This window comes from Chenopodium album, chromosome 18 (genome assembly GCF_948465745.1).
Source record: "Chenopodium album chromosome 18, dcCheAlbu1.1, whole genome shotgun sequence".
NCBI classification, from domain to species: Eukaryota; Viridiplantae; Streptophyta; class Magnoliopsida; order Caryophyllales; family Amaranthaceae; genus Chenopodium; species Chenopodium album.
The window spans coordinates 6,774,863-6,790,551 of record NC_137851.1 but is presented as its reverse complement, the minus strand read 5'-3'; the positions used below and the strand labels follow the sequence as shown (position 1 = coordinate 6,790,551).

Genomic DNA, 15,689 nt, shown 5'->3' with positions numbered 1-15,689 from the left:
TCATATGCTGTGATTTCGTGACTCTTGACTGCAATTTAATTCTTTTAAACGGTCAATGTAACTTCTAAACGGTCATTGAAATGACTGAACCCATACTTGGAGCTCTCTCAACCTAAGGTTGAAAGCGTGGATTATAGCTTGTAACTCATTATCGGGTTAACTTTGTAGACCTAATGTTCTAAATTAACTTTATAACCCTTGGTGACACCTACATTTACTTCAGATTTGGAAAATTTGCAGCATTAGCTCTGAATGAGGGGTCATAAGCCTTTGATTTTGCACAATTTTTTTACTTTTTGAGCCCATAAATAAATGAGGCTAGGATGTTTCCTAAGGACCCCACAAGACCATAGGAGTTCATTGAACAGAACTCATTCATGGATACCTATAGCATGTAGATCTATTATTAAGTCTATTATGATTCTAAACCAATGTCAACGTTTATGACCAGGGGAAAACCCATGCGTTTAGTTCAAGTACAAAAAAGAATTCTGAAATTGGTGTGAAAGCATGGATTATAACCTTCGCTTTAAGATGATTTTTGACATTTTCTAAACGTGAAAAGGATAGAGGTCGAGGCGTTTCCATGGTTCCTATGAGACCCCAGCATAACATTTTGGGTGGCTCGAACCTTATGTTGCAACTTTAGACTATAATTACAACAAACTTCCAAATTAGCCACAAAAATGAATCGAATCCATTCTCATAACTCAATAAGACCTATTAATAAGCATGTTATGGTTAGCTTTACCAAAAATAAATGAGTTGACTCCTCAAAAATGGCCATGTTCGGCTTGAACCGGCAGCTCACGGTCGTGTTTATATCGGAAACCCGAAAGAGGCGTGTGGGATGGCCTTAACTAAACAACGGCTTGCATTGTTTGGGTGTGGCAATTAGTTGTTATTATGTGCCCCACTTTATAGCTAACATAATGCATAATGGTTGGCCTTTTCACTCTTTTATTTTTTCTGTTACTTCATCTAAACCACACCTTTCTTTCTTGCTCCAAATCCCCTGTCTTCTCACTCACTCAAACAGTCAAACACTCTAAAAACATACCATCACTTTGAAGCTCACCCAAATATCTTCAAGAGAGAGATGGCAACCATGGTTGTTCTCTCTCTCCTTCCTTCTCACTCCTCTCCATTATTCCCACCTCATAAATTTCAAACTCACCATAATTTTCCATCCATTAAACACCTCTCTATCACCTACACCCCACCAAAATTCTCACTCACCCGCCTCGAAAGACACCGCCTTTCATCGACACAAATATATTCTAGTGGTGGTGGTGATGGAGGAATTCACGGAGGAGGTGGTGGTGGAAGTGGTGGTGGTGGCGGTGGAGATGGGGGTGATGGAGATGCAGGGGAGAGAAACAGAGCAGAAGCAATTCTTGCTCTTGCAGAGCTGGGAAGGTCATTGGAAAGCTTGCCTAAAGACTTATCAATGGCGGTTGAAGCCGGCCGGATACCGGGTTCGATTCTTCGTCGTTACTTTGAGCTTGAGAAGTCTCCGGTTTTCCGGTGGTTGCTTCAGTTTGGCGGGTTTAAAGAACGGTTGCTTGCTGATGATCTTTTCTTGACGAAAGTTGGAATTGAATGTGGTATTGGAATGTTTACTAAGGTTGGCATTTTTCTTAATTATATTATTTCATGTGGATTTATTTTATATAAATGGTTTTTTTTGAAAATTAGGAATGGACTAAACTACATACGTGGTACACAATATTGGCATCCATAAACCTTCATAGAAATACTAAATTAAGCTAAACATGTTCCTTAAGTTCTTTTTTTTTGGAGTTAAAAAGTAGTCATGTCATCGTGTGGATATATTTTTAGGTCACGGGCACATATATAAACTCGTTAGTTATCACAATAGTTTAAAATGACTACTAGTTATGTCTCGGCTTTTTAAGTAACACATAACATGAGATAACTTAGAAGTATTGTTAAATATGTTAATTAGTGGATTTCGATTTAATTACAGTTATGACTTCGAGTCACTGACATTATATTGCTGTTTCTGATCTACAGACAGCTGCAGAATTGGAGAAACGTAAGGAAAATTTTAAGAAGGAATTGGACTTTGTCACAGCTGATGTGGTAAGAATGCTAAAACTTCTAGTTCTGTTAACATTTTTGGTAACTACTTACTTGCATAGTACATAACACATGAATCAAATTGTGTTTGCTGTTAGATAATGGCTCTGGTTGCAGATTTCTTGCTTGTCTGGCTTCCTGCACCCACCGTCTCCTTACGACCTGCACTCACACGCAGTGTAGGACCTGTGACGAAGTTCTTCTATGGGTGCCCTGACAACGCATTTCAGGTTAATTTTACCATATGCTATAAAATATATATCCAGGCTAGTAACAATATTTTTGTATCAGTATAAATTGACATTCTGAATCATACTGCACACAGGTTGCTGTTGCAGGAACTACATATTCAATTCTACAGAGAATTGGTGCTCTCGCGGTATGTTGGCAGCTCATCTTAAGTAGTATACATTGTATACACATGGCCTGATCCGCCTTTTAACTAGCAGATCGAACACATTGTGATCTTATAATCAATGTTTTTGTTTATTTTGCAGCGAAATGGAGCAAAACTTTTTGCTGTTGGAGCCACATCATCTGTGGTTAGTTCAATTCATTTGTTACCAACTACACCATTTTGAAAAGAAAAAAAAATAGGATTTCACATAGTTTTCAAGTAAAATTTAACCATTATACAAACTGAAACAAGTTCCATCCTTTTCAGATTGGTACAGGAGTTACAAATCTGCTGTTAAATGCAAGGAAGACTATTGATAAAACCTTTACGACTGATGGAGAAGACATTCCAATGCTGGCAACCAGCATAGCTTACGGTGTATATTTATCAGTTTCTGCCAACCTTAGGTAATCCCGATTTTCATAGAGGATCAACACATAAATGTGTAATACAATCTAGTCATTAATTTTGTCTCCTTATCTTTATAGGTACCAAATCATAGCAGGAGTAATCGAACAAAGAATTCTGGAGCCATTCCTACATGATCAAAAGCTTCTATTAAGCGCGGTCTGCTTTGCAGTACGGACAGGAAACACATTTTTAGGCTCATTGATGTAAGATCATTAGTACTTGGTACTTTTTCATAGTATATAGAGTTGATTATATATTCTTTCCTAGTTCGATCTCTTTCTCTAATGTATTACATGTTATGTCATTGGTGATAGGTGGGTGGATTTTGCCCGATTCATTGGAGTTCAAAGGACACGCGAATAGTTAACATTTGAGCCATGGATCATTTTTTGATCTTGATCCTAGGCTGCTTTTTGCTTATTGTTTCGATGGCCTTGATCATTTTTCATTGGCAAATAGTTGTTTCTTCCTCTTTCACATGAATTGTAGGATGCAATAGGTCATTCTAGCATTGTAGATTTGCCCTATTTGATCTATCTTGAAACGGAGATCATGCAAGCTTTGATTGTATAGTATTAGTGTATTCAGACTTGTTATACAATCTCCGAGTTCTTTTTATTTCGGGTAGTAAGCTTTGTAATGTTCTTGAATTTTTTGAATGAATGGCATGGGAAGTTTCTTGCCCTGCATTAGATGATCAACAAGAATTAAGAAGTAACTATATATCTATAATTTAACTCTCAAATATCGAATACTCATTTATCTAAACTCATTTTAATTTCTTTGATGATAAAATTTGTAACATTATCACATTTATCATTGTATACTTAGGGCCTAATTTTTCCGGCTTATTTTCAGTTCTCAGTTCAGGCCCTTAGGTAAGAACGTGATATCTTTGGCTCCAACTACGAGACTTAGCTTGGATGTTATGCTAATACAACAACTACAACAAAAGGCTAAGACTGGAATATACAATCCATTTTAAAAAAAAGTTTAATTAAGAAGGTTTAAATACTCCATCGATCATTAATGTGCATAAGACAAATATTTATTTTTGCTTTAATTATTCAAGTTAGCATGATCCTTATACCTTAAACAAATAAAATTTAGCACATTAGGACATGATTTCACATTCTTGTAAATTCGTGGAGTTCCTATAGTTCCCTTATCTCATGATAGGGAAATGAAGATGATAAAAGCCTAAGATTTTAACTATGTTTGCGCATTTTAGTTACAGAGTAATACTACCTCCGATCCAATTTACTCGCAATAATTTCCTAAAATGGATGGTTCAATTTACTCGCAACAAACTTGTTTCTTTCCATACAAAGTACTACAAATTTTTTTTTATTATATTTATATTAAAATCATGTAAAACCAACTTAAAAAGATGAATTTGTAATTGGGGAGTTGATTTTGGCCCACTCATTGTGAGAGAACAATTCATTTGCTCTCCTTGCGCTGAGATGTGTCAAAATCAATTCTTTGTAATTTATTATAGCTAATTTATAAATTATATATATATATATGAAGTTGAGTGATTTCCATCAATATTGTTAGAAAAGCTATAAATTCTAAGATTATGCTAGTTTTTGTAAATATTCCCTGCATATCGTCTAATTCCCTACATACCATCCATGTTACCATAAAACTTGATTTATTTTTTTTAAAGTAAAACCGTCAATTGAATTAGTGGTTTACTTACTTGAAATTCATGTACACGAAACAAAATAAATGAAACCGCTAATTTAGCGGGTTTTTTTTTATAAAACCGCTAATTAAATTAGTGATTTTGTTGTAAACTAGTAAAAAAAAATATAAAAAAATAATAATAATTGATAACATGGACAATATGCAGAGAATATTAGCGAAAAGTGGCATACTTTTCCAACCATTTCTATGGAAATCACCCTAAAAAGTTAGGTTTAGAAATAAAAAAGTGAAGAAAAATTGAGAAGAAAATACTTGGTAGGAGAGAGAGAGTGTTGCAGGGGAGTTGCAGAGATGAAAGCAAACCGAAGTTCGAAGCAGAGGATTAACAACTTTGAATTACTCGACCAAGATATTCTTTGTGTTGTCTTCGCTTTCCTCGACCTTTTCGACATCGTCCGCTGCTCTGCCGTCTGCAAATCATGGTTCTTTTTCTTTTTAATTTCACTTTCATTCTTTTTATACCCAATTTCATCTTTTTTCTGGGGTTCAATTCATCTAGTTTGGCTATGATTGCTTCATATGTTATTGATTTTTAGCTAATTATGTGGGAATTCTTCAGTTTCTGTTTATTTTTATATGAATTTTCGATGAAAGTTTGATTCTTTTATTTTTATTTTGTCATTTGAGTTTATGATAAAATTTGATTAATTGAATTGAATGAATGGGTATGGTGTTTTGAATCTTGGGGTTCCTTAATTATTGGTAGTTTGATTGTTCTTACAAGTATTAATTTTAGCCCAATTACATCGAAAAATTGATTACGGAGTACTGTGTTATTTTTATGTAATTAAGTAAAATAAGTAATGAAACAAAATAACAAATGGTTATTTTTTCTCGAGTTTTCTTGAATTTCCTTAGTTGTGAATATGATAGGATTACATATTTTGCAGTACTTTAACTTTTATTGTTAAATATTGAGGATCATCAATTCATGGATACTGGATATCACAATCCACGTTCTTGTTTTCGTTGTGCCTTTAAATAACCCGAACTTCCATCATTGTACTTGTACTGCTCAAGTAAGTATTCAAAGCATCAAAATACTTACTTGAAGGGTACTGTTTGGAGTGTTGAATTATTATGTTGTATATGAGTGTCCAAGGATCAGACATGGTTATAATGTTGTGGAATGTAGTTTCCAAATGGTCAAGGTCAATAAGTCATACGTGCCCAATGTGGCTCGTTGCACTTGCTGTCACACTGTTCTTAATGTTGTGGAATGATAATTGATACTTAGTTTCCTATTGGGTTATGAACACTATATACATTTCACCACGAGATGCTTGGCGTAGTAACTTTTGGAATTGTGTGTGTATGTGTGAGTGGGTTTGTATTAGTATATCTTTAACACTATTGATACTGAACTAGCTTTTACTCATTTGCTGAAGGAATCTTATCATAAGCAAATCAAGATTAATGTATTCATTGTACCTTAAGCAATGGAGTAATGAGGCCTCCAGCTCGTCAATTGATGTGGGGAAATCATTGAACATGGTACTTGAGGATCTGGCAACACGGCGTCATAGGTCTGCTCTTGTTGATGGTTCTTTTATTGTTGATCAATGGAAAGGTCATACATCCGGGTAAAGTCATCCATCTCTCCTTATAATTCATTCCTTGTTACTGAATATATATTTCATGTAAGACCCATTACCATAATGAAAATTTGTGGATGATTGAGTTAAAATGCTTCCTTATCCGAAAGGGAAAAATAAACTGTCTTGCATCTTCATTGGGTGGTAGATGCTCTATTCAATAATATGATTAGATGCAATGTCTTTGTCTCACACTTTTGGATTTTCTCTACAAAGGACACTAATTTCTTATCATTTACGCATTTAGGATTGACAAATGCCGTATGAAGATGGGTTTGATCCTGACTGGTGGAGGTGACAAGGTATTGTTCCCTTAGTCATATTGCACTTTGCTCACATTCTATTATGGTCACAGATGTGATTATGGTGACTACCATCACAATCTAACGATTTTGACTGGAGTGATTAATTCCTTTGTGTAGCTTTTCGCTTAGTATCTTCTTTCCTTGGATGCTTCCTTACTTTTACAGCTTACAGACTGCTTATTTTCTTTTCTTTTGTAATGCCAGTTTATGCGTCTATGGTCATCAGCAAATTACAAATGCTTGGAAGAGTACTCTCTCTCTGATCTGGGTCCGCTAGTTGACTTTGATTTTGATGAAAGCAAGGTAAAGTAGAAGACTAGATGTGCAGTTATGCTTTAACCAGTTGTCAAAGTCAATGTTGTCAAGTAATTCATTAAGAGGCCACTGAACTTAAGTAGTGCTATATACCACGCAGTAGCCAATAGGTTCTCACCTTCTGTTGTTTTCTTTTCCCTGTTGTAGAATCTAGTTTCTGTCGGTTATACATATATTTGTTGACATATATATCTTTAATTTACAAGTTTGTGACTTCTTCAAATCGTCACGATATTTTTATAGGTTGTTGGTTTGGCTGGGACCCGTATATGTATATGGAGGCGCCATGGAAACCGTAGTATATTTCCTTCACGTGAAGGCACATTCACAAAGGGCTTATGTATGAGGTAGGCTGTGCCCTCTGATTGATAATTTATATTTTTGTTTTTAGTTGGCTAAGGCATGCCCTTTTTAATTTGTATTTGATGATGAAAATAAAGATACTTCCTCCGTTTTTTAAATATTGCACCACTTACCTTTTAAGGAAATAACACAAATATTGCACCATTTCTATTTTAGGAAAAGAAATATTTGTGTTCATACTACAAATACCAAATATACCCTTACTTTTTCACACTTGATTTTTTAGTTTATGTATACCATCACATGGACAATCTTGTATTTTTACCTTTCTCTCTCATCCTTTTTTCCACTACCAAAAATCTTGTGCTAAACTCCAATGGTGCAATAAAAAAAGAACGGAGGAAGTAGTTATATCCAAGTGAGTTATTTTTATAAAGCAATGAAAGCTTAAATGTCATATACTTGTACATATCAGTGACTGCTAGGAATTATTCTGTAATCTACTTATGGCTTGAGCCCTGAGAATTGCTTTAATAACTAGGCAACAAGAGATAGGAAATAGCCTGTTGCTCATATATGAGTTTGTTTCATTTTTAACTGATGAGTGTCTATGTTTAGTGTCAGTAATGTTAAGAAATCCCACTATTTCATGATTAGTTGTGCATATCATGCTTGCTGTTAGTTGTAATTGTATGATGAATCAACGAGGCTGAAATTCTCAAAATGGTTTCAGCTATATTATATAAAGGGGTGTACATAAAACAGACCGGACCTGAATCCAGACCGGACCCGGACCGGACCGGATCGGTGGATTCATAAAGCTGAAACAGACCAGACCCAGTCCATTATTTATATATGCAGCTTTGTTGTGCTGTGCAAGCAACTCAGTGCTTGACTGCTAGTGAGGTCCTTTTTTTAAAGGTTTCAACTGTCGCAAATAATGGTGATACAAACTTATGTTGAGTATTCTGAAAAATTTTGTAAATGAAAGGGAATTTTTTTTTTTTTTTTTTTTCTTGTAATGTATATTCTTTTTCCGAAATGTATCCACTACTATTATTCACACTTTTACAGCTTTTCTTTGTGGTCCTTATGTGTGTTATTATATTGTGTTCATGAAGGTACATGGATCCAGAGGCTATGGTTGGATGCGCGGATGGCACAGTTAGGGTATTTGACATGTATAGTAAAAGTTGTTCTCGAATAATCCGGTAATTTGACCCTCCAGTATTTTTAAAATTTTCTCATAATAAGTATACAGTTAGTCTAAGTGACAGACATCAATTTTGCCTCCATTCAGTTCTAACCTAAAGTCCTCAACATAGCAAAAGTTTGAACCTTGATGCAGCGTCCTTTTTCAGGAAATCAACCGGACATTTCCAACCAAAATTATAATTTACAGCTGTCATTTTTACTTTTGCAATGTTTATTATGTCAGATTGTTCTTCAACAGTGTCACTGGCTGTTACTTAGAGATCTCTGGTGTTGTCTTCTATACCCTCCAGGGGGTAGAGAATGTTATATACAATAAACTTCTCATTATTGTTCTTTTGGCTATCACCTTTTCTTAAAATTGACATTTCTGCAACTAACTTTGTTCTTGATCTTGCAGAATGCATGCTTCTCAAGTAAATTGTTTGGCTGTGGGAGAGGACCAGTTGGTTCTGAGCGGTTCATCTAATGGAAACATAACTGCATATGGTCTATTGTCTGATCAGCGAGTTGCTAATTTAAAGCCAACCAATCTTAGAGGAGGTTTGATTTTGTCTTCATTCTATACTTTGATTAATCACGAAATTTGGAAGATTATAAGCATGAAGGAAGGCTCGTTGTAAAATTATTGATTGGTCTTGATGGGAAAAAGGTCCTTTAGTGTTCTCATTTTCCTCTACCTTTTAAATTACAGTAACTGTAAATTTTTGAGATGGTATACTTTCGTCCCTAAATAACAGAACACATCTGCTTTGGAGTCTTGTATTAGGGAAAATAGCTGAGGGCAGTTCAAATAAGGCAATGTAAGCTTAAATAATTTAAGTTTAGGGCTATTACGGGCTACCCAATTGTGAATTCACAACTACTATAAGTTCTTAAGTTAGATAGTTAATACAGGAAAACTCAGGTGTCTAAAATACCATAATTATCTGTCACATTTTAAATATTTATTTCTCCACCTTACCTATGTAATTCTTCTCTGGAATTATTATGAGGTCCCTAAGGGTAATGAGAGATTATTGATCTTCCGAACTTTATAGTGGCCTATCATTTTGGGATGAAAATAGATGAGAAATGTTGCTTTTTTTTTGGGACAAAGGAGTTTAATATAGCCTTGAAGTATGATTAATTAATGTTATAATTGCTCACCAGGTATACATACCTTGTGCTACAACCCCCCTTCTCATTTGGTTTTTGCTGGATCATCGAATGGTTATGCAGCTTGTTGGGACCTTAGGTATTGCTATCCCAGCTCTGTCAATTTTCCGAGATTAGCAACTTATTTCAGTTTAATGTAATCATCACCTGCTCACTAAATTGTAGGAAAATGCAATCACTGTGGAGTTTACGGGTGAGCCCTAACGCAATCTATTCAATGCAACATCTCCGACATGACAAATCAACACTGGTTGTCGGTGGCGTTGATGGTGTTCTGAGAATTCTGGATCAGAATACCGGTGAGATCCTCACAAAGTGTGTAATGGACCAAAGCAACCCCAAACTGACTTCAACAAGAAGCTTGTACGGTTCAGTTGAAAGAAGGAAGGTGAAGAGATTAACTGAAGATACTACCATTGGTGGTATTCCTATCACTGCTCGGCCACACGTAAAATGCTTAGCCGTGGGAATGGGAAAAGTTGTGACCATTCATAATACAGAGTACATCAGAATGTGGAAATTCAACATGTAAAGTGGAGATTTATGGTACATATGATTTTTGTTCCCTTTTTTCCTCTTGTGTAGTAGTAGTCTCGTCGTAGGAGATCATGTAATCTTGAATCTTATTCACAATTTTTTTGCAAGGATTCACCTTGGATGGCTGAATCATTAGAAAACAAATTTATAATGTAGCTGAAAGGCATAAGTGATATCAGATGCTGCCTCTTCATTTTCAGTGCTCATTGCTCAGGTCTAATAATGTTTCCTCTATAACAAATGACACCTATCTTGTGTATTTGGGTATATATATATGTATGATCATCATGTACCAATGTGCAAAACGCCAAGGTTGTGCACAAGATGCACAATACACTTTATTGTGCATGGCTTGTACGCGCTGACTTGTTCACCGAGGACATAGGGTACTAAAACTAGTTCTAGAATCACCTCGAAATCACAAGGTGGAGATCAAATAGAATTCATTGCATTAATCATCGTACTTTCCATTAAATTTTTTATTCATTTTCTTGTAAATTCTAAACTGTACTCGCCGAGGTTGTTAACGTTTTTGTTTTAGAAAATATATTTTCAAACTAAAATAATCTTTTCCAAATCTGTAAATATTGCAAATTGAAAATTTTAACCAATCTGGTTCATATATCGATTTGATTGCAAAGCATGTTACTAAATCTAGTTTCTATTCCTATATTGATTTGATCGCAAAACACATTTATATGTCAATTACTTTGGTTATAATTTTTTACAATTTCTAAGACATAAGATCAATTAGACAATTATTCAATTTTGTAATACTTTGTAAAAAATGGAAAATTAAAAATAAAATGGGTAAGAATATATTCTTCAGCCCAAATAAGAAAGCCCAATCTAATCAATATAACGCTCCTACGACACTCTCACTTATCTCTAGTTGAAGCTCCTTCCCCAAATTCTTCCCAATTTCTCAAAACCCTAACCCTAGAACTTCAATTCTCACCCAAATCTCCCAATCAAGAATCCAAAAATGGTGTGCATTAGGAAAGCAACAGTCGACGATCTTCTCCAGATGCAAGCTTGCAATCTCCTTTGTTTACCAGAAAACTACCAGATGAAATACTACCTCTACCACATCCTTTCATGGCCGCAACTTCTGTATGTTGCTGAAGATTACAACGGCAAAATCGTTGGTTATGTGTTAGCGAAAATGGAGGAAGAAAGCTCGGAATGCCATGGACATATCACTTCACTTGCTGTTCTTCGAACTCATCGCAAATTAGGGTTAGCGACGAAGTTAATGTCGGCTGCTCAAGCTGCTATGGAACATGTTTATGGTTCTGAGTATGTTTCTCTTCATGTTAGGAAGAGTAATCGTGCTGCTTTTAGGTTGTATACTGAAACTTTGGGTTACAAGATTCATGATATTGAGGCTAAGTATTATGCTGATGGGGAGGATGCTTATGATATGAGGAAGCAATTGAAGGCGAAATCGGGACACGGGCACAGTCACGGGCATGGTCATGGTCATGGTCATGGGCATCATCATCATGGTGGGGAATGCTGCTCTGGTGGTGGTGGTGGCCGTAGTGTGGAGGCGGGGAAGGCGACCGGTAGCCTCCAGACGGCGGAGTGAGCTTACGAGGTAATAATGGTATTGTTTTTGTTGGTGATCATGTTGAAAAGAGTGATGGTGAATGCCAACATATTTTGGTTGTAATAATACTGTTGAAGGTTTCTTATGATCATGTGATTAATGTTACAATTATTGTGTTATTGTACTTGAAATTGTGGTTTATGAGAGGTTATTGATTAATTTTATATCTATTTTGTTGATGTTGTTTGTAGAATTATGAAATTTGGTTGTTGGTTCAATTGCCTATTGATTTGAGTAATTGGTTTTCATATGGTATCTTAAGTATGGTTCTTTCTGGGGGTGTTTGGTACAAATATTGGAAATGGAACGGAAAGAAAACAAGGGTGCTAATGAATCATTAAACTCTTACCTTTCCAATTGTTTGGTTTAATCATGGAAATGAATAACTTAAATTTGTGTGTTTGGGGCAGATAATGGTAATTGATACCATAGGCTTTAGAGTGGTAACAATTAGGTGGAACCATTACCCCCAAGTAAGGTACCTCCTAACCAAACACTCAATCACGGTTATAGTTATTGAACCCTTTTCTTGACAAAACAATACTTTCATTAAACATGATTAGCTTCCAAATTTAAGAGAGGTAGAACCCAAAAGCTTATTTGAATTTTGATTAGGAATATATGATGTAAGTTCTTGTGCATTGTGTGGCCATGTAGTAGCTTTTTTTATTTGGTGTAGTAATTGGTATCAAGTATTATTTCTGTTTGACCTTTGTGTTTATACGAGTGTTCAGTGTTTGTTGATTTGGCCAATCGTACAAGGTAAACACATACACTGGGTGTACACTATCACCAGGTTTCAGTAAGGATGATGTTCCCTTTCTAAACACATTTTGTTTTATTTTCATGGTAGTGGATCTCTTTTGCTAATTTTTCGGCACTTTATAATCTCAAAAACAACTCTCTCCGGTTCTCTTTAGGGGAGAACATTTTTATTCACCTAATTCACATCATTTTGCATTTATTTCTCTCAATTTCAGCACTTTGGACAATCTGGGTATCATCATTGTCTCGTTTCACCCTTAATTTCATTACTCCTTTCCCCTAACATTACCTTTTTATTATGTTTACATTAATGAAGAGAAATCAAAGTCCAAATTCAAACTGGGTGTTTGTAATTTTATGGATTTTCTTGTTATTAGTGGTGAGGTTAGGGTTGATTGAAAAATTTAAAGAGGGTTTGATGAAGGTGGCAGTAGTGACTGCGTGATGCAACAAGCGGTGTTGGGTGAAAGTGTGGTGGTTGACAATGGTTGAAATGCCAAAGTGGTTGGCATGATAAGCATTAGTGATTAGTGTGACTATATGCATCAAAATTTGATTATATTAGCCTATCAAAGAGACTGATTTTAATGAGGTTGTGACTTTGTATTAAAGAGTTAATCTGTGAATTTATATGTACCTGAGTTTTATTTGACTAAAGAGTGACTTTATGATTATATTTATTATGTATTAGGTAGTTTATGTATTGAAGAGTGACTATATTTTTAATTTTTTTTTGGTGTTTAGAGAGCCACAAGGGCGGGGGTGAGATTCGATCTCAGGGAATCGGGAGGGAAGCTCTAACCACTTGAGCTATCCCTCACTCTCACTATATTTTTAATTAATTGACTAAGCTAGATCATTATAATACGGAATAGTGACTATAAGTATTACAATGTATAATTGAGTGACAATGTCATTACAATCAAATCAGATCAAATTGTAAACATGTTAATAAAATGGTGACTATATTACAGTGTGATGACTACATGGATTAAAGATCGATTATATTTGTATTAGAGTGACAATATCATTATAATTGTGATTATCTTTATTATATGATTTTATTTAATTTTATGTTTTATGGAAGACATAGAGTTGTTTTTATTCAATTGAAGAAATAATTCTTTTGCTGTAACATTCATGATAGACTTCAATTTCATCGGTTATATCCTTCGCCTTAATTTCCCTTATAATATGTCAAAATTAGAAATCGTTTGAATTATACCTAAACTCGCATTTGAAACGAACATGCCCTTATTTGAGCACCTATTGTGGATGATGAAAAGAGTAGGTTCTACACTTCTACACTCTGAATAGTTGCTTTTGAACCCTTGATAATTTCAGATGTGGTGGTGTTATAAAATAGTGGCTAGTTGGCTACATTTATGAAAAAATAAAAATTAAAAAAAAAAAAAAAAAAAACAATGTGCCTTTAGGCTTCATTTTTGGACGAGTTTGTACATTCTACTTGGCTTTATTATGTAATTGCCATTGGTACCAGCATTGAGTAGCTGCATGCTTCACGTTTCAAAACTCCTCAGTAATCCAGGCGTCTAGATTTCTTTCATGAAGTATGTAATCTTCTCAAGTCCATTATCTTGTTTCCCATCCCATTTGACTGTTGCACCTCCTGTCATTAATTCTTGAACGATATTGAGTTTCATCCCTTGAAACTCAAGAGTTTAACAAATAAGGTAGTAGAGAGTGAGGGATAGTTTAAGTGGTTAGAGCTCCCTTTCTAAATTTAAGTGATATTGGGATTGATTCTCATTACCCGCCCTTGTGGCTCTTTAAACACCAAAAAAAATAACATACTTTCTCTGTTTTTTTTAGTTGACATCTTTTTATTATCACGTTTGTCAATACATGTTTTTAACGATTAATATCTTTAATTATCAACATTGTAAAATTATAAAAAGTGGATATTAAGAAAATATACATTGAAACGATTCAAACAAGATCTCACATGAATATGTTTTATCGTATTTATAAACTACAAAGCGAGTTAAAGTGTGTTGTGTGAATAACGATGTCAATTAAAAAAAACGGAGAAAGTATAAGGTGGTAACATGTACAATCAACGAACCTTTTCAATTAGCATTCAAAACTCTGACATATTGGTATATAACAATTAACCAATCCAGTTATTGGTATAGAGGATCATAAACACGTCTTAGTACTACAAAGTATATTTTTAAAAACTAATTAAAATTAAAATTTTATACGCGACATACCATCCAAAGCCACGTACCATATAAGAATCTAACTAGTAATGTAAAAGTGTTGTGTAGAACGGATTTACGTGAGTCCAGTCATACAAACAGAAGAAAAAAAAATTGAGGAAAAAATAAATTTTAATGGTCAGAAATTAGATTATAATGGTCAAATATTAGATTATAAGGGTCAAAATTAGATTATAATGATCAGATATTAAATTATAAATATCAGATACTATATTATAATTGTCAGAAAATAGGTTTTATATATATATATATCAGAAAATAGGTTAAATATATCAGAAATTAGATTATAATGATCAGGTATTAAAACTCCTTCTTCCTTCCTCTCTTTCTCTCTCCTCAACAACCCATCGTCTCTCTCATAGATTATTAGTTGCAGAAATCATGTAATTTGAATCGATTAGTAGATTAGAGAAAGCGAAGAAGGAAGCGACGAAAGCAGGTGTTCGAGTATCAAAGCTTTTGGTTGACGCTGTTAATGGCGGAGTTCAAGAATCATTTCTCCATCAAAGGCAAATCGAGCTTGAAATTCGAGCTTTTACTCAATGGTTTTACTCATCAATGGCAGAGTTCAATGGCGGTGTTCGAAATTCAAGCTGGCTTGCTGCTTCTCAATCTCTTAATACTACAATTAAGGTATGGGTTTGGGCTCTTTTGGGTCGATGGTGGTGGACTCACGTGAAACGGACTCACACAAAACCTTCTGATTAATAATATAATCCACCAAGTACATTAGGGATGTTAATTTAATTTTAGTAAGACAAACCTTTATTTGTTTTTTAATTAAAAATAGTGAGACAAACTTGACCTAACTTGTAAATCAAATTATAAATTGTTAGCTTTATTTTTTGTATTTTCCGTTCTTTTTTATTCGCAACATTTGATATTTTGCGTGAGCTTCTTTGATTGTCTTTTGTAATTTATATTTATGTTAGGGAAAACATAATTATGTGATGTAGTGTCTCATTAGATTTGTCTTAATTTAAACTTTTAAAGTACTAAATTTTCATAATTTTTACTTAT

At 34.5% G+C, this 15,689-nt stretch overlaps 2 protein-coding genes and 1 pseudogene across 2 annotated transcripts; all 3 read left to right on the top strand.

Moving 5' to 3' along the window:
* The first annotated feature begins 966 nt into the window (after positions 1-966).
* On the top strand, positions 967-3,618 carry LOC145592900 (protein RETICULATA-RELATED 4, chloroplastic-like). Its single transcript, XM_081649409.1, has 8 exons — positions 967-1,627; positions 2,038-2,106; positions 2,202-2,333; positions 2,429-2,482; positions 2,601-2,645; positions 2,768-2,907; positions 2,989-3,114; positions 3,226-3,618. The coding sequence occupies exons 1-8, from the start codon at positions 1,100-1,102 to the stop codon at positions 3,272-3,274; spliced, it is 1,143 nt and encodes a 380-aa protein (XP_081505535.1). The 5' UTR covers positions 967-1,099; the 3' UTR covers positions 3,275-3,618.
* A 1,168-nt stretch (positions 3,619-4,786) lies between these two features.
* Positions 4,787-10,255, top strand: LOC145592899 (F-box/WD-40 repeat-containing protein At3g52030-like). Its single transcript, XM_081649408.1, has 9 exons — positions 4,787-5,046; positions 6,013-6,207; positions 6,467-6,521; positions 6,729-6,827; positions 7,083-7,186; positions 8,264-8,353; positions 8,755-8,897; positions 9,507-9,591; positions 9,678-10,255. Exons 1-9 carry the CDS (start codon positions 4,916-4,918, stop codon positions 10,042-10,044), a joined length of 1,269 nt encoding a protein of 422 aa, XP_081505534.1. The 5' UTR covers positions 4,787-4,915; the 3' UTR covers positions 10,045-10,255.
* Positions 10,256-10,922: 667 nt separating this feature from the next.
* Positions 10,923-11,840, top strand: LOC145592898 (N-terminal acetyltransferase A complex catalytic subunit NAA10 pseudogene; annotated as a pseudogene).
* Positions 11,841-15,689: the final 3,849 nt, after the last annotated feature.

Excerpts from the sequence above, each read along its gene's own strand:
- LOC145592899 (XM_081649408.1), top strand. The coding sequence starts at position 4,916 with ATGAAAGCAAACCGAAGTTCGAAGCAGAGGATTAACAACTTTGAATTA. Across the intron at positions 7,187-8,263 it reads ACAAAGGGCTTATGTATGAG|GTACATGGATCCAGAGGCTA; the intron begins GTAGGCTGTGCC and ends GTGTTCATGAAG. Across the intron at positions 8,898-9,506 it reads GCCAACCAATCTTAGAGGAG|GTATACATACCTTGTGCTAC; the intron begins GTTTGATTTTGT and ends ATTGCTCACCAG.
- LOC145592900 (XM_081649409.1), top strand. The coding sequence starts at position 1,100 with ATGGCAACCATGGTTGTTCTCTCTCTCCTTCCTTCTCACTCCTCTCCA. Across the intron at positions 2,334-2,428 it reads GCCCTGACAACGCATTTCAG|GTTGCTGTTGCAGGAACTAC; the intron begins GTTAATTTTACC and ends TACTGCACACAG. Across the intron at positions 3,115-3,225 it reads ACATTTTTAGGCTCATTGAT|GTGGGTGGATTTTGCCCGAT; the intron begins GTAAGATCATTA and ends CATTGGTGATAG.